This window comes from Molothrus aeneus, chromosome 2 (genome assembly GCF_037042795.1).
Source record: "Molothrus aeneus isolate 106 chromosome 2, BPBGC_Maene_1.0, whole genome shotgun sequence".
Lineage (NCBI taxonomy): Eukaryota > Metazoa > Chordata > Aves > Passeriformes > Icteridae > Molothrus > Molothrus aeneus.
Window position 1 is genome coordinate 52,268,164 of NC_089647.1, and position 21,922 is coordinate 52,290,085.

The following is a 21,922-nucleotide window of genomic DNA, read 5'->3' on the forward strand; positions in this document are numbered from 1 at the left end:
TTGACTTGAAACATACAGTGTAACAGCCTTTATGTTAGATCAGTCCCCACCTTTACAACTTCCTGAGATAATACTGATGATAATACAAGTATGTAAAATACTTGGAATTGTATTTAAATGCAAAAAGTCTAGTCTGAGCCTTGTGCTCAGAGCAAGACTAGATATGTATCAACTATTCCATCAGTACCAGCCCCTTTTACCTGGAACCTGCTGTCCATCTCTGCTGTGAGCATGGCAGGGCAGGGTTTAATGTGCTCTTTCATCACTAGAAAACTTGAAGTCACTGCATTCAGAATCCAGTGGGAAAGCAGGACACCCCAGATCCTGCCTGGTCTTTGGTGTGTAGCAAGGATATGAAGTAGTGCAGTTTCTATCAGGCCTGTCTCTCCATGAGCGTGTGCTAACTAGTAGGCTGTGGGGTTTTCTGAAACTTAAGATGTCTCTGTCACTCCTGGAATTTTTGTTTTGATGTGTGTTTTTGGTTTGGGGCTTGGGTTGTTTTTTTTAATTTTATTTTATTTAATAATATCTTAATTCTAAACCACAAAGAAAAATTACTCTCAAGGCTGCTGGACAGAACAACTACCTGGGAGGTGTCTGGGAGGACAGATATTTGAACTTCTGCTCCAATAAAAGTATTTAAATAGATCTTTAAAATGCAGACAAATGTTGCCAAGAGACGTGTCTAGAATATTCTCTCAGTATGAGTACCTGTAGCTCATTCTTTGGAGAACAAAATGTTAGTTGAAGTCCTCCCAGCAGGTGACTTGGAACTATAGGGTCTTGCATTTCACATGAATGCCTGAAGGGCTGAGAGTTAGGATGAAACGGGGCCTGCTAGAATAGCAGAAGGAACGAAATTGTAAGATTTGTCAGTAGAACTCAACAGAAAATACATTGGTGAGGGAGCTTCTCCTGGAGATAATGATTTCTTATCAAATCCACAAATAATTTTGAGCTGCCTTTTCAGTAAGTATTCTCAAAGACCTGTCCAGTTGTAAATAAGTGTCTCCCAGGCTTCAGGAAGCAGGAACCTTTACTGTTGGCAACAGGCTCCTACTGTCTCCACTGCTGTACTCATGAATTCAGGGACAATACTTGCACTAATTTTAGAAGCACAGTCAGGCTCTTCGGACAAACCATGGAAGTCCTGTTACAAGAACTGAGCTAATCAATATGCACCCATAAATGATTATGAAAGATACATTTCTGAGGACTTTCAAATGCACATCGATACACTTTTCAGAAGAAAAAAGATTTGCATTTCAGAAATATGGTCCAGATTAGATCTATGTTTCCATAGGCTGTATGTAATTTTCCTGAAAACAAAGGCAAAGGAGAAACGGAAAAGATGTACAGATTCCTGAGGAGTGTTTTCCTGTCTGAGGCATAAAAAGGCCCATGTTTTCAAATGAAAAACATCATCATTTAAGACTGCTCCATAAAAAGACAAGTACTATTTGTGTAGGCAGCCCTGACAAAATTGTCATATATCATGATACAAATATCCTAGGAATAATCAAAACAGGAAAGGTTCATATATGTACCTTTTGTATTAAATTAATATGATCTCATGAAAGCAGTGCTTGTGTAGACACCTACAGTTTTTGACTGCTCTGGCTGAGATGGGTAACAGGCTACTCAGCAACACAAGCAAGGCCTTCTAATTACATTTAATTCTGCCCTTTAAATCAAAACTATATTGTACCCTTTTAGTTACAAAGTGAGACAGTAAAAATAGGATGTGCTTCAAAAACCTGCCTGGTGGAACCACAAGATTTTAACGTGTAAAGCATTTTAAAGCATTTTAAAACATTCAGAGGGAAAAAAAAAACTCAACAGAACAATCTGTTTAAGAAAATGTTTTAATTTTTCTTACTTTCTAGTAGCCATTTTCTCATGTGTCTGCTTAAATTCTAAACCAGCAATACAATTTCCCCTCTAGCCTTTTTGTCTGGAAGAAAAACAAAGTCAAAGAAACATCTTGGAAAAGAAAAGCTTGAGAAGGTGCCATTATTCTAAACAGGCTGTATTATTATTGCTTAAGTTAAGATAATGAAACACTCAGAGTTGGAGGAACAGAGGCTGGCAGTTTACACTAGGCATTTCCTCTCAGGTTTTGCTCTTCCTGCACACGACGTGCCCCCTTGTGGGGAGAGGTTCAGGCCCACAAACCACTGGCCTTCCATGACAGGCTTTTATTGGGCAAAAGAGACAGTTGTCACAAAACAGCTTTTTGCTTCCAAATTTCTCACTTTTCTGTCCCTCCTTAGATATGTGGTGCTCAGTGTACTTGGCATGGATCTCTCCTTTGGGTTGTGGGGAGGATGAAGGAAAGCAGCAAGCTGTAAGGCTCCTGAAGAGATGACGCCAGGTAACTAAACTGTAATAATAGTGTGGAACTGGTTCCTTCAGCCATGTCAAAGAGAAAAGTTTTAGCACCCTCGTGGAGCAGAGGAAAGCTGCCTTAAAGAAAGCACTGCATGAAAGTTTGCTTGTGACAAGAGTAAGAGGATGGATCCTCTTACTAATCCCCTGGATATAAAGGACATCCTACAAGCCACAGGCATGATCACTGTAGGAATCTCTGCACTGAACTATTGGCAGGACCTTAACTCATGTCTTAACTCATGCTGTGGTAACACTGAAATAGTTCTGAAAATATCTTCAGACTCATATTAAAAGCCTTTTTGTCCTTTCTTGTAATATTGATCTGGTCATCACAACCACAGTGTAGTTATACCTGTATGATGTCCTTGCCCATACCTTAAATTAACTTTATTAAAAATAGTCACTTCAAAATGCCAAAGATTCAGGTAATGTGGATCATAAACATCCACTTAACTGTTTTTATCATGACAGATCTTCAAGTAGTGTAGCAACTCCACTGGAGTTATGAAAACCGAGGCTATTATATTGCATTCAGTGTGAACACAGGGTGAAGAATACCAAACAATGATACCTTGTGATTATTAAACACAGGGTGATAGTCTTCTTCCTCCCTTCAATATAGAAAGCATATTAATTTTCACATATGAGAAGTAAGCAAATGAACTGTTTCCCCAAAACATGTAATAGGCTGATGAAACAAACAAATGATCTTTTGTTAGAAGTACAAGATAAAACACAAGCACATGAAAGCACAGAGTCTGGTAAAGTAACAGGAGGCTGCTCCACTCTGCTACAGAAAGGACAGAGAAGGGGCACCCAAAGTGCAACATAAATGGACAGGAAGGAAGATGGCAAGGAAAGAGAAGGGAGGAAGTCTGTGCTAACAATGCTTCTATCTGAGATATTAGTGTAAGACACGACAAAATAAACATGGTAATTTCTAGATTCGCCTGACATACAATAATCTCTCTTGCAGCAGGTTCTTTCTGTCTCAAATTCTAGATCCCCAAGATCCTCCCTTAGAAAACTTCTGGGAGAAGGGATTATTCTACATTAGTTTGTTCCTTATACCTCAGTACACACCAGAGTCCTGTTTCTTATCACTGTGGATACATCTGTCTGCTTTGTTGCTCCAGACATAAGCAAACTGGAGTTGGAGTATGCAGTAACCTGGCTTCTGGGTGCTGACCCTCACAGCACTCTGCAGCGATATTCTCTCCGCTTTCACTGGTGTGGAATCTTCTCTTGAAATAAACTACACAGCACATCAAATAAAACTTGAAAAATGAGTGAGTTGTCTTGAGACAATAGACATGCTTCTGACTTTGTGATTTCTATTTCCTTTCAGTTCCACGTAAGACAATTCAGCACTTGAAATACCTGAGAACTGTAAAAGCATTGCAATGTTCATGTCTCTTGCAGTTGACTAAAGAAATAAGAATTTTAAAGTCAGTTCTTGGAAGGATTCTGCTCTCTTGTTCAATTATTACATAACAAATTGTACACAAATGCTATTAGCTTTGTGTCAGAAATAAATTTGGGTAGAATCTCAAGCCTTCCACTGAATCATCTCTGCAAAGATGGCCCATCTTTTCAGCAAGAAGCAGCCTAGAGAAAGCAAAAGAAGATGTCCTGTATTACTTGAGGACAACATGGTAACTGAAGTATTAAACACAACAATTATTACCTACCTTTCTTTGGCTAAGAGAACAGACATCCCCACTAGCTTAGCAAACTCATCAGCTGTGAGAGAACCCTTTTCAGATACCTATCAAAAAAACAAATACACAAATAAACAAACCATGGCATTAGAAGAACAACAAAGTTCTTTCAGCTACTGAATCAGGTCTAGCCTTATGAAGTGATAAATTGGTAGAAAATCCCTTGAGAAGAGAATTAATTTGTTTGCTTTTTTAAAAGTACAACTAATTATGATTATTTCCCGTTAAAAATTAAATAATCTCTTCAGTGTCCTGGGAAAATTGCTAAGTATAAAAAAGCAAGAGAGAAAAGAGTTAAATCTGTAAAAAAATCACATGGGACCCATTCCTTTGGAATTTTTTTTAAAAGATGCCTTGGAATCAAATGAACTGAAAAATCAGAATAGCTCAGACAGCAGAATACAGTCTCCATCAGTGTTTACACAGCAGAACTATCCTAAGTGATTCTGCAAACACTGAAGCCTAGACAAAGAAATAAGAGGCCTGTTGAGGGCAGGTCATCAGTGTAGAAATGTGTCATCTCATCTCAGGTGGTAGAGAAGAATTTGAGTTTTATGGCATTTAAAATACACCCACTGCCTACAGGAAAATCCCCAAACCTTAGTGCTTCACATGACATTATGACATACTAGAGGAGTAACTAAAAGCCAGCATCACATTCAGCTGACATAAAAGACAAGTTCATTTTTGGGACTCAAAAACTTTGGCCCTTTTGTCTCAATCATGATACTTAATAAAATTAAGCCTTCTCACACACGTTGGACATGTGGATGTTCAAAATACCATATAAATACTACATATGAAGTCTAAATTTATTATTGCCTTGAATTTCCCAGATAAACATGTTTATTCCTTAAAAATTAATTATCCTTCTATTTCTTCATTGCTTTAGATTCAAGCAAAGTTGTAAATCCGGATGTAGTTGCCATTTCCTGCTTCCCACATAACTGGGTGGGGAGGGGTCTATTTTGCATCATTCTCAGCAGTAGTCCTTTTACAGAAACTCAGATTAAATCAGACATAACATGAGATTTTTGGAGGCTAAGAGATCAAATCTGAGTAATGGATGTCAGCTATACAATTGGTGATTAATTATCTTTCCTCCCCAAACCACTATGCTCATCAAGGGTGATGCTGGATTCCTTTGATGTCCGTGTCATTTCCTGTCTTCACCAGCCATTCAAAACCACATCCCTCTCCTGCCTGAAACCCTATGGCTTCCTTTCACATCTCAGAACTTAATGCATAATGTGCAGTAACATTAAATTATGGGTGCTTTTGGCCACAAGTCTGATCTTCCCTTTTCCATACAAGTAGTCTTCCTCAGTTGAAGCCTCTCCCTTCCATTCTTCTATGGAGCCAAAGTTTCATGTTATGAAATAACAGAAAAAAGGCACCTTGGTAATAAATCCACCATCTGCTACTTTTTGCAGTTGACTTCCTTTCTTATCAAGAAAGGTTTTTCTTTTCAAAGACATAAGCACTCTTACTGAAGACAAAAAAAAAATAATTAGAAACCAAAAATAATGAGAAAAAAAAGCCCTAAAATGGTCTTAGTATTTTTCTACACATTTAAGAAAATAAACTGAAAATATTAACGTATACTGAAAAGTTTAAGCATTTTAATGTTGTTAATTTAGAATGGAGTCTTTTAAATCATTGTAAACATTTCTCTTATCTATTTCTTTTATCTAAAAGTCTTTCTGTGAGCAAAAGCTTTATGGTGACAACCATGCATTGTGTCAAGTGAGGAGGTGTCTGTGATAGCTCTACTTTTTCTCAACTGCCTCCTCTTTAACTTTGGATACACTGGATCAGCCTTTTCTCAAATGTATGAAAATCAAAAAATTACATTCCACTCAGAAAGACATGGAAAAATGTAACAAATTATGGGGTAACAGGACTGTAAAGTGTCCAGAGGCAGCACAACCACAAAGGTTTATGACACTGAGCAATTCATACTATTATTTTACCTGATGAGGCTGGCTTAATTCTATACACACTACTCTCCCACTGAGTGCTCTTCACAGCAGCAAACTTGGTACACATACTTGGTACTGCTCTATGAAATAAACCCAAACCAAACAACTACCTACATCAACATTTAAGAGCTGTTTCCACTGCCTTCAAGCAGTACAGTGTCTGAAGTCCACTTCTGTTTAATTAGGTGCTCAATAAATGCCATGAATTTCAGTCTACAGTGGAAAAGATTTGGAGGAAGGCTGAAGGTTAATGAAGTTTGAAAAGAGATAGAAAAGTGATTTATTCCTTAAAGAGAAAGTTGTGACTAAGATTATTGCCTGCACAGAACTTTGAAGTTGAGGAGTGCTATTTAAATATTTCTTTTAGAAGATACGGAGCGGAATGCTTTGTATTTGAAACCTCAAGAGGAAATCCCATACCTCAAGTTTTTTACCTAATGTGTTTAAATTTCCCTAGCATGGTCAGAACACTGAAGGAAATGAAGTACACTTACTGTCTCTAAAGCAGCAGCTACCATTTCCTCTTCGTTATGAGACTGGAGTTCAATCACCATCACACCACTATCAAATATCCGAAGCCTAAAATCAAAAAAGAGAGGCAAAGTGCACATTGCTTATGGTAACATTTCTAATGCATCCACATCTATAACCACTTTACAAAAGGGGAAAAAAATCCCCCCAAACCCAAGCAAGCTCTCTAAGATGAACTTAAGCTTAACAGCATATTCAAAATCTGAAGAGACAGAAGAGAGCAGGGCATATGTCTGGTCTTGGTTAAACCCTTTTCCAGTCGGAAAAAATTCTAAGTGAAAAAATAACATCTTCCTAGCTAAAAATTAATGTTTTAATGTAGAGTGGATGTTGGTGCATATGGCAGCATCCTTTGAGCAAATAATGACTTTGTTAAAATACTCACAACAACGACAAAAAAATTCTACTTCAAGTAAAAATTAAATCATCATGGTCTGACCTGTGAGTGCCATGCTTTATAAATAAATCTGTAAAGCTCTTACCTTAGTGGTAATTTCAGTGATTCCAGCATTTTACAGGCATTTACTAAATCTTCTGGTGACAGCAACTATTAAAATAGTAAAACATATTTATTTACAGTTTGCATTTCAGGTGTATAGTATAACATCAAAACAAAGTTTTAGTAGCTGAAGCTAAAAAATACACCAGGCTACACTTATTGTTAATTCTTTTTCCTTTCTGTTGTGCAGTCTATTTTCTTGGCTTCTATGCTCCTTTCTGTTCCCTTACTATGTATTCTATAATAATCTTCCTTGCCTTGTTCACAGAAAGAATTGCTGTATTTTGTTAAAAAAATTCCCAGAACATTCACCATTCTTTAGTAGTTTCTGACCTTTAAGTTTTTTTTCCAGATAAGTATGGATTTCCCCTTTTACAGGGTATCATAAAAAGCAGCATATGTTATTACTACTTGTAAAGGATACATAAGCATTATAAAGAAAAATGAGAAGGAGAAAGATAAAACCCCTCTAATTTTAATAAAGAGCTGATCACATTGTGTTGTAGACAAGTAGAATGAGCCATTGGTAGGGAACATTTTTACCCTTTAATGTCCTTATGACTGAAGTCCTGTTCTAACACTGTGACCCAGAGCAGTGTCTCACCTCCAGCCCTCGAGCACGATTCACCAGGCAGTACACTTCTGTCAGAGACATGATCCCCCCTCGCTCCTGTGTTAACGAGCACAAGACTGGTGAGAGAAACAGCCCAGGAACCTCATCATCTCTACTTGCAGGTGCTGATTAAACAGGTAAAACAGAGGGGCTAAATGATGGGCCCTAATGGAAAAAAAACTAAAGAGGCATGTTGTACCTTTCACTAATCATTTTAAAATGCAAAATAGTGACACTACACCCAAGGACCATGAATTACTTTGATTTTAAGCCAGAGAATAAATCATAGGAACAAGGAATTTCAATATATTAAATCTATCAATCAATTTACTGTTTTTACTTTTCAGAAAAACTCAGTTTTCCATTCTGATCACAGTAGGTAGCATGTACCTTTCACAAAAATACTGTAGTATATATGCTTTTTAGGAAGAACATAGCCTTATAAGTTGCAATATGAAATTTAACTGTTTGGTGAGAAACCTGTAATCTATAATATCTTGAGATAAATTAAAACAGGAGATACTACTATGGGCTGGGAATCTACTTAATAATTCTGTCCTATATTTGCAAAATATATAAATTTTAGGCAGTTTAAAAAGATTCATTACTTTTATTTTCAGTCAGTGTCATTTCACTCTTTCTTTAAAAAAATGAAATATTCTGCAGCAAGGGATGAATACAGAGCTGTTCAAATACAAGAAAGACCACTTGAATAATTTTCTAAATCTCATCAACATTTTGCAAATCAGAAGTTGATGCCATTAGTCCAAAGAAAAATTCATACTGAACCTTTTTATTCAAAAAGGCAATATATATTCCTTCCATTAACATTGAATAGGAGGCTGTGCTGCTAAATCTGCTTTAAAAAGAGGCAGACTACTACAGCCAAAACACATTTACATCAAAATTCAGCAACACATGGAAAATGCTGGTGTAAGATGTGGTGCTTTACCTCTAAGGGTGTCTGCAGGATTCCAACTAGTTGCTTTGCCAGTTGCATGTGGTACTGTGTACCAGATCCATACGTTTCCCTCGTAACTGGATTAGCTATACCCATACTCAGTAGGTAGGACTTGAACCTAATGGTCTGAACAAGCAAACAAACAAATAAATTTAAAAGTACATCAGCTAATGAGTGATTCTGGTTTTTAAAAATCTTTGATTTTATTACCATAACAATGTTTTGGTGAATAAATCCCTCAGTTTACTACAAATAAAGTTAATTACTAGGCAAAGAGAAAGCAAAACTTTGCACTATTTATTTTTGACCAGCACAGGTAAAGAAAGAGAAAAATTTATACAAAAGCAGCTAAATCATTGCTTTTAAGAAGGGTTAAAAGAAAAATTAACACTAAGCAAGTAAACTCTACACCAAGTATAAGGGACTAAACACAACAAAATCAACCAGCAAGGGTTTTTATTAACACTACATTATTAAACAGATAGCTTTTTGCTTTTCATAGGAACATTTTTGTAGAATTTAAAAACTAAATTAATTTACCTCATCCTCAGTGATGTCACCTTGTTTTTCTTTAATCTTGTTGGCTATTGACTTGGATAATTCCACCATTTCCTTAGCCTATCAAGAAACATACACAGATAAGTCAACTTCCAGCACAAGAGAAAAAAGTGTGCTTAAAACTGAGAAAACAAGCCTAAGTCTACTTGGCCAAGTGACACATGCTATTCATCCATACCTTCTCCATTAGTTTGCTAAGGTCCTCAAAAGCCTGAAATGAAAAGGAGACAATGCAGATCAGTATAATTACATCATTCAGTTTTATGGACACAGCTTTTGTTCACCTACCCAAGCTATTCATAAGAGCTGCTGCCCCTTTAGATGGGTATGTTACAAAAGGAGATACCACACCTTATTTGTTCATACAACTGTTTTACAGCATGTCTTATAACTGAAATAAACAACAAAGGAGAGAATCAAACAACCACATACTTTTTCAGTATATGAACAGAATTTCAGTATGATTTATGATGTCCATGTGATAGGAAGGGACAATGAGATGCTGAGTCCAAGAAAAGATTAAACTCTCCAAATTTATTATGCTCTCTGTAAGGTGGGGGAAGGTTTATTCCAACAATTAACCATCACTCAAGGAGATCTGTTGTTTCTGGCCAGCTACAAGACAGCTGTAAAGCTACAGATGGTACTCCTCCTGACAAGACAACTTTAATCAGTGAATGTTACTTAATTAGTAAGAAACACTCATTTCAAATGAGCAAGAAAGAGGATATCTGAGGGACAAAACCTCAGAAACGTGTGGCAACATCTCGTCATTTAAGTACTCCAATAAAATGCTATGGTCTCAAATACAACAACTCTCTAACAACCCACAAAGGGTTTTTAGGCTTAAATAAAACATACTTTAAAAACAGCTGAAGGTTTACTGAAATTCCAAACTTTTAGTAATTATAAACTAGCATTAAAAAAAATCATGTTAAAAAAAAGGGGAGCTAGCAACTCCATTAATGGAACTGTATTATAAAGCAACTCTCTTTTCTCCCACCCTCATCAGCACACATTCATTCAGCCTCCTCACTACTCTCAAATACATGACAACATGTCCAGATGATCAACCTTTTCAAAAAACCTTTTTTTGGTATGAGAAAACTTCCTGAACCTTTTAATCTAAAGTTTGCCTGACAGCAGCCCCAAAGCCCTCCAGCCTCAAGTAAAGTAGGTTCAGTTACACTGTCAAATAGCCAGAGAGACATCTTGCCTACAGCTTCTAGCCACTGCCTCTATGTCATTTCTGCCTTACTCTGACTAATCCCCCACTAGAAAGACACACTTTAGCAGGGTTTTTGCAGGAAGACCCCATTGTTCCCATATACTTTTAGGTGCCTTATGTAGAAGCTTACTGGTCAGAGATTCAACATGCAAAGACCAAAAGGAGATGCCTCTAGAAAGAGACAAGGTTTGCTTTTCACCTCCTGATAGTGCCAGGGTTTCTCTACTGACTGGACAAGTTTAGCCCCCTAACACTTGGTACCTGAGTTAGATATCCAAAATTAGGTAGTCCACAGGGAGAAAAGAAAATATGTCACTATAGAACAATAATTTACCACTAAGAAAACAAAAGCTTCTATTTGGAATACTTCTTCTTACTCCCTAATCTGCCAAACTGAATAATTTACAATAGATTTCCCAATCTCTAGTGTAAATCAAAGTCCTGCTACTCTACTTGTATATGATATCAACAATAAGTTTTCTGACAGGGCTTTTCCCAGCTTGTTTCTAATCTCTATACCTGCATGAAAACAACATTCATCAAAAGAACCCCTGATTTAGCTAAATAAACAGTATGCTGTGTCTAACTCCTCCTCTGCCTGACTCACCCAGGGCAGGCCTGGAAACAAAGGGGAATGTGCACACACCTAACAGGAACTTCCTCAGATAAACAAAAGGCTAAAGAACTGGATTCTTATCAGCACTGAACAGCAGATGCAGGAAGCCTTTTCCTGGAAGCCAGGGCACCATTTTTTAAATTAAGTCATTTATAATATTTAAAGCTGGAGGAAGGCAGGATTTTACAAGTCATGGTTTTCCTCTGCTCACACAACATGTATAAATGGATTTCTTTTACTCTCAGACAAAGCTACTAAAGGAAAAAATATGCAGACAATGCCTTTTGAACTATATACCCACACATGTAACCACAATACCTTTTGAACTACACACAAAACTTCATTCAGTACATTCCTCACAGACAGAAACCAAGAAACTTTAATGCTCCCAGCATCTGAAACAGCACGTGGCCTGCAAAGGCATTCTAATTTTCATAAGTATTAGATAAGGGAATGCCTTTTTCTTGTGGCACACTGAATCCCATAAAGCTTTGCCACAAGAACAAATATGCTGCATGTAGTTTATGAATACTTTTGTATTAATCTCTACTACCAAGACAGAATCAGACTATTTTTGAAGGTATTGCTCTCAGGTATATATGAAGAAATTAAATGCCTCTGCTGTCCATTAGTATTGATATCTGGAATTCAACTATTGTGCTGGTTCTATGGAAAAGCATGATCTCCGTCTACGCCAGCTATTTTGCAAAGTACTTAGAATAGCTTGTCAATGCCTGGACTGCAAATCATTCTACTGTAATTATAAGCCTAAATGTAACATCTAAAAACCTGACTATAAGAGGAAAATCTAGCTTCATCACAGTTATGTGCAGACACTTGGATCAGCATATTCTGCTTAATATATATTAAATTTTTAATTGAAACCAAAATTATTTTAATAAATACACACTGTTGGTTTCAAAGAACAATCTTCTTGAAAGGAATTGTTTAAATGAAGAACCTTTACATATATTGGTAAGCAAGTTAAATGAAATAAATAACTGTACACTCTTAATAAATTCAGATTTCTCAACAAGAACAGTAAATAGTCTCAGCTGTCCCTAAAAGAAAGTGTGAATGAATGTAAATAGCTCAGGCAGGTGGTTGACCTTGAAACTTCAAAAGTACCTACCTCGGAAATGTTTTTGTCAGTCTCTTTTCTTTTTTCTTCTAATTTCCTTTCAATACCTACAATTCCTACAGCCCTTATTCTTCCTGCCTAAAAAAAAAACCCAACAAAAAACAAAAACAAAACAACAACAAAAAACAACAACAAAAACAAAACAAAAAAACAACAACAAGGAAAGAGTCAAAATAGGAAATGCCAAGTTTTCTCATTTGCCTCACTGTGAAAATTAGAGGACCAGAAATATTCCCCCAAACAGCAGATATCATTGATACAATATTTCATGCATTTCTTGACAGTAATTTTCAAAATCATTGTTAAAAAATAAGAAATGTGAACCATGTATGAATTTGCTGTACTAGACAAGTAATGATACTGATAGTATATTTGAAGCTATTAATATGGCTTAATATCCAGACTAAGTATTGCAGCTCATCTCAATTCTAGCCTCTCAAGTCCTTGTGAACATCCATACTAGAGTTGTGGAAATGCCTGAGTGTATTACTTCAAGAAATCCAGTCTGAAGAAACATAGAAACATAGAAACATAATGCTAAGTACAGTCTCATTTACCTTCCTCAGAGGTATTAGAATGTGGGTGATGGTGAAACTTTTACCAGATGCCAAATGGGTTCTAGAAAGGCTGGTACCTAAGTGGCAGCAGTGCCAGGCCTCTCACCTCTGACTGCAAAGCTTAGCATTGGTGTTAAAGAGTTGCTAAGACTTAAGTAGTGGTAAGGCATTTTGATTAGATTCTTCATGCATTACTCCAAATGCAGCTGTCCCTATAGGTACTACATTTACCAGAGGGGACATACATAATTTCATATTGAACAATCTTTAAATCATCCTATTTCACTCATACAATACTATATATTCATATATTCAGCACATTAATATATAGAAACAACATCTACATGTTTATCAGTGTTAATAACTTAGAAGTATGTAGGCAGATAAACCTTATTTAACATATGACATTCTCCCTAACAACTGTCCATTTAGAATACACATTTAAATCAAATATATATTGGTTTCAAAGAGTTATATAAAAGTCACATGTTACATATTTGACTTCCAGCCACAAAAAAATAAACCAGGAATCACAATAAAGACAAAAAATTTTCCAGCTTCATTGGACCTCACATGCTGAATAAAAATATGTGCAAATAAATATTGAATTTTCACAATTATGTGTGTTTGTGTCTAACTAAAACAAACAAACAAAAAGGAGCTCATTATCTAAGCACACTCAAGAAAAAGAGGCTACTGTGTTCTATCAGGTGAAAAATGCAAAGGACAAACTAATTTACGCCAGTGAAAAAACAGGCAAACAAAAGCTGAATTCCTGCACAGGCCCATGATGTTGGTTAGAGTCACATGCTGGATGTGTTATATGGGGGTGGCAAGAAGTGACAGTAAGAGATTACACACAGATCCTGCTCAGAAGCTCTGCACATACCTGTGAATCCTTGTTAACTTGCATGGCCTGACCAGTGGGCATGCTCTCCCATCTCCTTTGTGTGATTTCTTCTGATAATCGTCTGTAGAACTGCAAACATTAAATTAGTGACAACAGACATTAAATTAGTGACAACAGACATTTCATGAACTGTGCAGAGTACCTCTGTGTATTTTTAGCATCTTGGTGATGAAATGAACTTCACAATGTATGGAGACAAAACATGATAACACCTACACAACTCATTATATGGAAATTCTTAATGTCCAGCCTTTGAAAGCATTCATATTAGAAGAGGAGCCATGCAGTCACTAAGTACTTCCATTGTAAAATATTTCTTCAGATATTCGAAATGTCCCAAGCCATGTTAAATGTTGAGGTATACTCAAAGGCATGTTTTTAAAGGAAGGAAAGCTGAGCAATCCAATTGCTATTGATCTGCTAATTCAACAATATAAAAACAACCACAGAGATCAATTACACCAATTTGTTTATTGCTAATACCAGAAGGTGGCATTAGGTAACACTAAGTGTGTCCCACTGACCAATATCCAGAAAAAAAATCTATTCCACCCTTTTCATTGTTCAGGTTCACAGAAAAGCATTCTGAAGTCATAAAGAAAGGCTGGGGTTTAATTGTTGTGCTAGACAATCAGTAAGCAGAGTAAGTTTAATTTTCAGACACAACATTAAAATAAATATGATTATGATTGCGAAAAACACACATTTATACTATGCATAAACCTACAATCATCATAATCTGAAAACTGCTTACAAAGAAATGAAAGTGAGTTTGATCAAGCACATGCATTTTTAAGACATTTCTAACCAATTTGAGTTGCAAATCTTATTTTCTGCAGTGAACGGGTACAGCTTTTTCCACAGCACAAAGTTAAAGTTCTCAGTCTCGTCAAATGAGGATCTTCCATTGTGAAATTTCTTTACAGAGTGCAATTTCTTAGGTTTTTAGGATGAGCTTTCTTTTAAGAATATATTAAATTTTCTTAGAATACTCAAAGCCTTTGGGATTTGTTATAGGTTAAAAAAAAATTATGCAGTGTAAAATGAACAAAAGTTCTGAGGAAAGAAAAGGTGTTTCAACAATAAAATTAGAGAGAAAATTAGTAGTAAGTTGTATGATGCCTATTTAATAGAGGGTTAGGTAAAAAGAAATATCTTTTACTCTGTTAAACATTTAACAGATTTCAGAGATGTCATTTTGGAAAATCCCGTGTTCAATTTAATAGATTAGCAAAGGAAATATAAGATTATACTAAACACCCTAAAATAAGGACTAGCCCAGTAATGCCTCTTGACATTTCTGGAACTCTATGTGCAGTATTTAATGACAGTATAGAACATGGGAGGCTCATAGTGTTTGTCTCCCAAAAGGATGTATTGAAAAAGCTCCACCTCAAAAGTAAACACGGAAAGATCATGGGAAATTATCACTAACACAGCAAGAGGAGAAAAGCATGTCCAAAGACCTGATTGTGCTTGGCATCCATGGTACAAACTTACCTCAATCTGCCCATGTTCCTTGAAAGAAAGCTTGACATAGGAATATTTGCTGCTTTGAAATGGACCAGGCTCTTTGTTTGAAGAAGCAGGATGAAGATGAACTACTATTTTGGCACTATGGAAAAGGAAAGAGAAGATATTTCTGTAATAAGTATAATAAATACATTATTTCTGCATCAAAGTTAACCATTTCATCAAAATCTCTATTAACTATCTCACATAAGAGCTAAAGATCATCAAAGAATGCTTATATTTATGCATCAACATTTAAATACTTTGATGAAGTAGATCTTAAAAACTACAACATAAAAACTATAACAGCCTAAAGTGAAAACATTTTACAAATTTAAAATGTACCTACCATCAATCCTTTAGAAATGAACATAAAAATTTTAAAAATTCAAGCAATAACTAAAAAAAACCTTTTAGTTAAATTACAACTTGATAGTTTTTATCCTAATTTGGCATTAGTTATTGCAGGTCAAAAGCCAAGATATGTTTTTTCCTGTGTCAAAGCTAACTTTGACACAGGAAAACAAAAGGTGTCAATATTATGTGTAACCTATTTGACTTCTATATGTCACTTGTGGACACTGTGTGTGAACTTATCTAAAACCAACATTCAAAGCCAACATGCATGAAAATAACAGTCTAAAATGACACCCACTACCAAAACAAACCTTGGGAGAGCATGATTTTAGGAAAATTAACCGACTGCTATCACAACATGACTGCAAGTCCTCCATTCCCATCTCATTTTACTGATAATCTTTGCACTGGTCTTTACTTACTTCTCCAGCATTAATGAATAAACTGATTTCTTCTGAATATCTCCAGCATATTACCTTGCCAGTCTGACTGTAGGCTGCAAGCAGATGTTAATTGTGGATATATTTCTCCAGCCAAAATTTTTTCTCTCTTTAGAAACTTAAAATCATAGAATTGTTTATGTCAGAAAGGACCTCTAAAATCATCAGTAGTGATTACATGACAGTTAACAAATTACATCAGTCATGACTCTCTTGCACATTTGACCTTCCTCAGTGGTCCTTGTGACTGTCAGGATGGAAACTTAAGATTGCACACGGAACCTATTATGGATTAATCTACAATATTGGGCATCTCACATAACATGCATGTGAAAGGATCCATCTGAAAAAGACAATGAGGATGGCCATACCTCTTTCCTATCCCAGCTGCTTGCTCTTCAATAAACACAATCTGAGACAGAGGTACAGCAATGCAGCACTCCTGCAATAAACACCACAAACACAGGTGAATTAAACCATATCCTGTTTATTCACTCTCTAAACCCAAGTGTTCTCTTTCTCCATTTCACAAACAGTATGGATATCTACAGGTGCTGCCTGAAGCACTCTATGTGAAATATGATAGTAGCAACAGAAACAATGTATTACAGTGAAATATATGTAGAAAAACAACAACAACAAAAAAACCCACAAAAACCCAACAACTGAGTTCTAGTTAATTAAAAAACCCAACAAATTTAAGTGTCAATGTGTCAACTTTAAAAACCTCAAGCTAGATTCATAGAAGGGACTATGAGATTTAACAAATCTTTGGGTCTCAGGTAAAAATTGAAAGACTAAAATTTGCACACTACTGCACCTCATCTCTGCAGGTGTACAATATTCACGTGTTCTTGACATTTTCGTATTGATGTTACTTTGGGAGCTAAAAAAATATCCAAACCAATCATTCTTTTTAAATGCTGAATATCTAAAATCTACACTACTGTCTGAATGCAATAGGAATTTTTCCATCCATCCTACAGTGAAGGAGTGCAGTTGATGCATCTCACCACACATTTATTGGACTGTGCTTTAAACCAAACAAAGAGCAAGAAACAAGGCTGTATCCATCTATTGGAAACTAACCTATCTCAGGCTAAACTCTTTCTACATGCATTTGAGACAGAAATTGCTATGGGAATGATTCAAAACATCTAATAAGGTGCCTGGTCTTGTTTTGGTGAACATCCTTTGAGGAACATCATCTCCCACACAACACCTTGGGGAGTGACAGTCACACAGAATGCAGGAAACACAGGTTGCATTCCCCCTCTGAACTTCTCTCTTCCACCTGCCACTTCTAGCAACAGTTTACAAAAGACACTGTTACAGGGCCCTCTCAATCCCTACTACCAAAACTGTTCCTCTTTGTATGGAGTAATTAAATACCCATTAAATTTGAGAGCAGGGAAGTATACATGCAGGAACTCCAAATATTCAGTAAATCTCTTATTGGGAAACAACCTGGGTTGTACTTCCTTTTCTAAAAACTCTTAATGCAAGCTATCTAGGCTCTTCTATGACTCTAGTTTTTAAAGCCATTGCAAACAGCTAATGTTTGTAAAACAGCCACAAACTTCTGGACACTTTAAAAGATAGGCAAGATGATACTTCTGTTTAAAAAAAGGTTTTAAAAATGACAAAAATAGTTCAACTATACATAGTATGTGCACTGTCAAAGTCACTGATTACTTTAGTTCCAAGATAGAAAGTTATGAACAAATTTTAAGTACAAGAACTTAGAATCACCCTTTCCTGATGAGAGATGCTACAGGAAGGGACACAAAACCAAAAATGTGTTAAATATGCTGTGTGTTTATTTGAATTTTGTTTTCCAATGCCTCATGCTCACATTATGCATGATTTTATAATTTAAAAAAATGTACAAATCTAGCATAGTAACAAACTTTACAGAATTCCTTTTTTTGTTTCTTTAAACACTGTTTAACTGCAGATGGCATGTAAGAACAGCAGCTATAGGACCCAAGTGTCTGTTTCTGTAAGATATGTTAACCTAATGACATGTGCCCCATTAAGTATTATACATTGCTGACACAAAACGAAAGGGACTCTACAAATTTTTTCTAGGTGAGCTAGCTAAGGTTTCTAAGTCTGATGTTAAACCACAGCTGAGCTTAGACAACAGCTTACCAAGACAACAAAAGGGCACCATGCTCCCCATGTTTCAGTACTGAGAGCTTGAAAATTAATCAGCTTTAATTACCCCACTAACAAAGTTAATTACATCTCCCAACCAGAACTGGGTAATTTTTGCCATCTCCGGGCCACATTTCTGCCCCTTGTGTTAATCAAGCCTGAGCTTTTCAGAATCTTTGCTGAGTTAAATTAGTTAAAATCATTTTTCTTCTTCTCCAAGGTTTTCCTCTGCTGATTTAACAAATTTAATGACCTTGGAAGAATACAAGAAATCACATGGCCTAGGAGCAGATGGAAAAATCAGGGAAAAGAGACCAATGTAATCTTTTTGTTGGAAAGGAGAGCATGGATTTCTAAGACTTGATGAAGCCATAATGCCCAATGTTACTGCAAGCATGCAAAAAGTCCAAGTGAGAAGATTAGACAGAGTGGCTGCTGTAGTACATGCTCAGCTCTCAAAAAGCGATGCTGATGAAGAAATATAGGGTGATTAACACAGAGTTTAGCACGTTATCTCATGTGATAATGTGATGGCTGGGCAAAAAAGCCCCATGTTAATTTATACAGAGCAGCTCCTGGTCTGGACAATCAAGCCCCAACATGTGTAACAGTAAACCCAGCATGGGTAACAGCTCTTTAAACATTTTGAAAAAATGTGTATTAAAAACAGGTCTAAAGTTCCTGCAAAGAATCCCTAAAGAAAACATCATACTACTCTGCCAAATTAAGAAGATCCTTGGTGACACTGTCTTCAGAGTGCTCTTAGTAGCTCCCTGCTTTGAAGCAAGGATGTGGTATCTGCTAGGGGTCAGCCTTTGAATGTGAGAGGTGCTTCAGCTGCCCTTGCACAAAAGCAATTCCAGTGGAATACAATTTGCTTTTGAAAAGCTGTCATCTGAACGTGCTCCATCTAAACTTTGACTTCCAGGGTTAAAATTATCAATTATTGTGTCGAAAACAAGCATAACCCAGCCTGGTCTGAGAAAGACTTCTCCTCCAATTGCATCTGTGTAGTGGTGTCCATTGTCACAGTCTATGCTGAGAGCTTTATGTGTTTGTGGTCTCTTTCTCCCACTTCCAGCCTGCACTCCCAGGCTGTGGTTGATGGCACAAAGCATTCAGCAGCTTTACTGCAGTTACCACACTGTAGTTCTGGCAGGGCCATTTAACCGGTGACCAGCTGTCCACAGCAGTGCAGTAAAAGTTCTGGCTGATTGAAAGGATGGCTCAGGGCAGGAACAGGCAGCTGGGAGGGCAACATGTGTGCAAAACAACACCACCACCAAACACATCCTATTATCAAATCATGGTCCAGGACTATATGATGGGAGCACAATATATGATGGGGCTTGGACTTGAAACCAACAAGAAAGAAAAGGCTTTACTAGACAAGGAGCACAGGAGAGAACTTCATATTATGATTTGCCTGATACATTCAATTTCAGTTTTTCAAAATCAATATTTTTTAGTGCATGACACCAGGCTCTTTTCTCCTTTATTTCTGTGCAGTCGAAAAGAAAAATTTATAGGATACATTCCTATCCCTCCTCATGTCTGCATGATTATTTTATTAAAGCAGGACTGGATGAAAGAACACTACATAATCTCCTTTCTGTTGAGAGCTAAAAAGTGGACTATACTTGTAAAACAAAACACACATAAAGGCAGGAATAATCCTCTCTCTGTGTACAGGCTTTTCATTGCATGCTACTTGCTTATTAGGAAATGTACAACTGAATGGTTGGGACTTACATGATTCTTCTGATCCCTCCAGATCAGTCTGTGTGTGCTCAGCAGTAAAACTCCACTATCAAATTTCACCTGGGCAGGAAAAATAAAACAGATCAACAACACATTGAACCAGTAAGTTACATAAATACTGGTATTGGAAACATTACACCTTACCACAACACAGCAATCAGATTTAACAAGCCAGTATTTTGAGAACACTCCCTTTTTTCCAGAAAACAAAATACATGAAGTTTAGGAAACAATGGAGAAAAATAGTATAAAAGGATTTGATGGATAAACACCAACTTCCTTCTTCAAGTGTATAAACTTTCCCCCCGGAAATCCTGAGGGATCCTCCCGCCATATAATCTGCAAGATATACTAAAGTTCCTAAATGTATTTTAAACAGGGCTATTGGCTGTGGAACATTCCCTGTATGCTGACAAAGAAGGTAGAAGCTATGCAAAAAGGCAAAGCAACCCAATAAAAAGATGCTGCACACAGTCTGAAATCTTCCATCCTATCACACAGGAATATTGCTTCTATCTGTGCTGCTGTTGAAAAGCTCTTTACTTATCAGACAGCAAAAACTGTACCTGAAAAATCTGCATTAGCAAATTGCTTCCTACTTGTAAAGTCGGAGGCACGTGTTCACAGCTTTTTGTGAGGGCATGCAATTACCATGGTGTAGAAAAATGGAGAGACCAAGATTCAGTCCCACAGTGAAGTGAAGCAATGAGCAGCACGGCTCAGAAAAGAGGAGAGGGTATGTCAGCACCCAGGATGGCTCACGTGTGAATTGTGCGTCCTGCCCTGTACCACACCAAAGCTCAGGCCTATACAGGAGTGACAGCCTGAGCACAGTGACACTGCCTACACACACCCTGTGGGGGTCCCAACCCTCACCCCATGTCACACACACTGTCCAAGGCCTTTCTCACAGAATGAATTAAGCTGGAAACGTTCTCTGAGATCATCGAGTCCAACCTATGACCCAAAATCCCCGTGTCAACCAGACCATGGCCTTGAGCGCCATGCCCAGTCCTTCCTCAAACAGCTCCAAGGATGGTGACTCCACCACCTCCCAGGGCAGTCCATTCCAATGCCTAATAACCCCTTCAGTCAAGAAATTCTTTAATGGCCAATCTAAACTTTCCCTAGCACAGCCTAAGGTTACTTCCTCTTTTCCTGTCACTTGTTGCCTGGAAGAAAAGCCCGACCCTGACTTGGCTCCACCCTTCTTTCAGGCAGCTGCAGAGAGCAGTAAAGTCCCCCCAGAGCCTGCTCTTCTCCAGGCTAAACAATCCCAGCCCCTTCAGCTGCTCTCCCTACGACTTGTGCTCCAGACCCTTCCCCAGCTCCGCTCCAGCACTTCGATGTCTGTCCGGAGCTAAGGGGCCCGGAACTGAACACAGGATTCGGGGCGCGGCCTCACCAGTGGGGAGCACAGGAGGACAATCCTTGCCCTGGTCCTGCTTCCCACACTATGGCTGATCCAGGCCAGGATGCCATTGGCCTTCTTGGCTACCTGGGCACACTGCTGGCTCACGTTGAGCTACTGTCAACCAGCACAGCCCCTCGAAGCCTGCAACTCCGCCCCAATCTCCCCAAAGAGACAAACCCTGCCAGACCCTGGCACAGAACGTCCTCCCACACCCCCGATCGATACTCCGCCTGCAGTCCAAGCCCTTCACACACTGCATCGCGTCTCTCGCCCAACACGGCCCGCACTCACAGCCCTGCTCGCCCCACTTGCCTAGGGCCCGCTGCCGCGTCCTTTACCCTCCTCCCCGCCCCGGCCGCGCCGCCAGGCCCCGCGCGGAGCGGCTCCAGCTCCCGTCACCTTCTCCTCCCCGTCGCTGAGGCGCACGCCGCGCTGCTGGATCACCAGCGTCTCTCCCAGCTCCAGCAGCCCAGTGGTCCACGAGAACCTGTCCATGGCCGCCCTTCCCTTCCCGCACGGAGCCGCGGCCGCTGGGCGTGCAAGTACCGTGCGCGGCTGACCCGCACCCTC

General features: G+C 38.0%; 1 protein-coding gene across 1 annotated transcript; it reads right to left on the bottom strand.

Annotated features, from left to right (window-relative positions):
- Positions 1-1,846: 1,846 nt before the first annotated feature.
- VPS36 (vacuolar protein sorting 36 homolog) lies at positions 1,847-21,874 on the bottom strand. The gene is made up of 14 exons (XM_066571174.1): positions 21,752-21,874; positions 19,930-19,998; positions 16,389-16,459; positions 15,209-15,323; positions 13,688-13,777; positions 12,233-12,319; positions 9,435-9,467; positions 9,239-9,316; positions 8,690-8,824; positions 7,729-7,794; positions 7,108-7,172; positions 6,589-6,673; positions 4,083-4,159; positions 1,847-3,999 (listed from the first exon to the last, which is right to left on the bottom strand). Exons 1-14 carry the CDS (start codon positions 21,845-21,847, stop codon positions 3,906-3,908), a joined length of 1,161 nt encoding a protein of 386 aa, XP_066427271.1. The 5' UTR covers positions 21,848-21,874; the 3' UTR covers positions 1,847-3,905.
- Between the last annotated feature and the right edge of the window lie 48 nt (positions 21,875-21,922).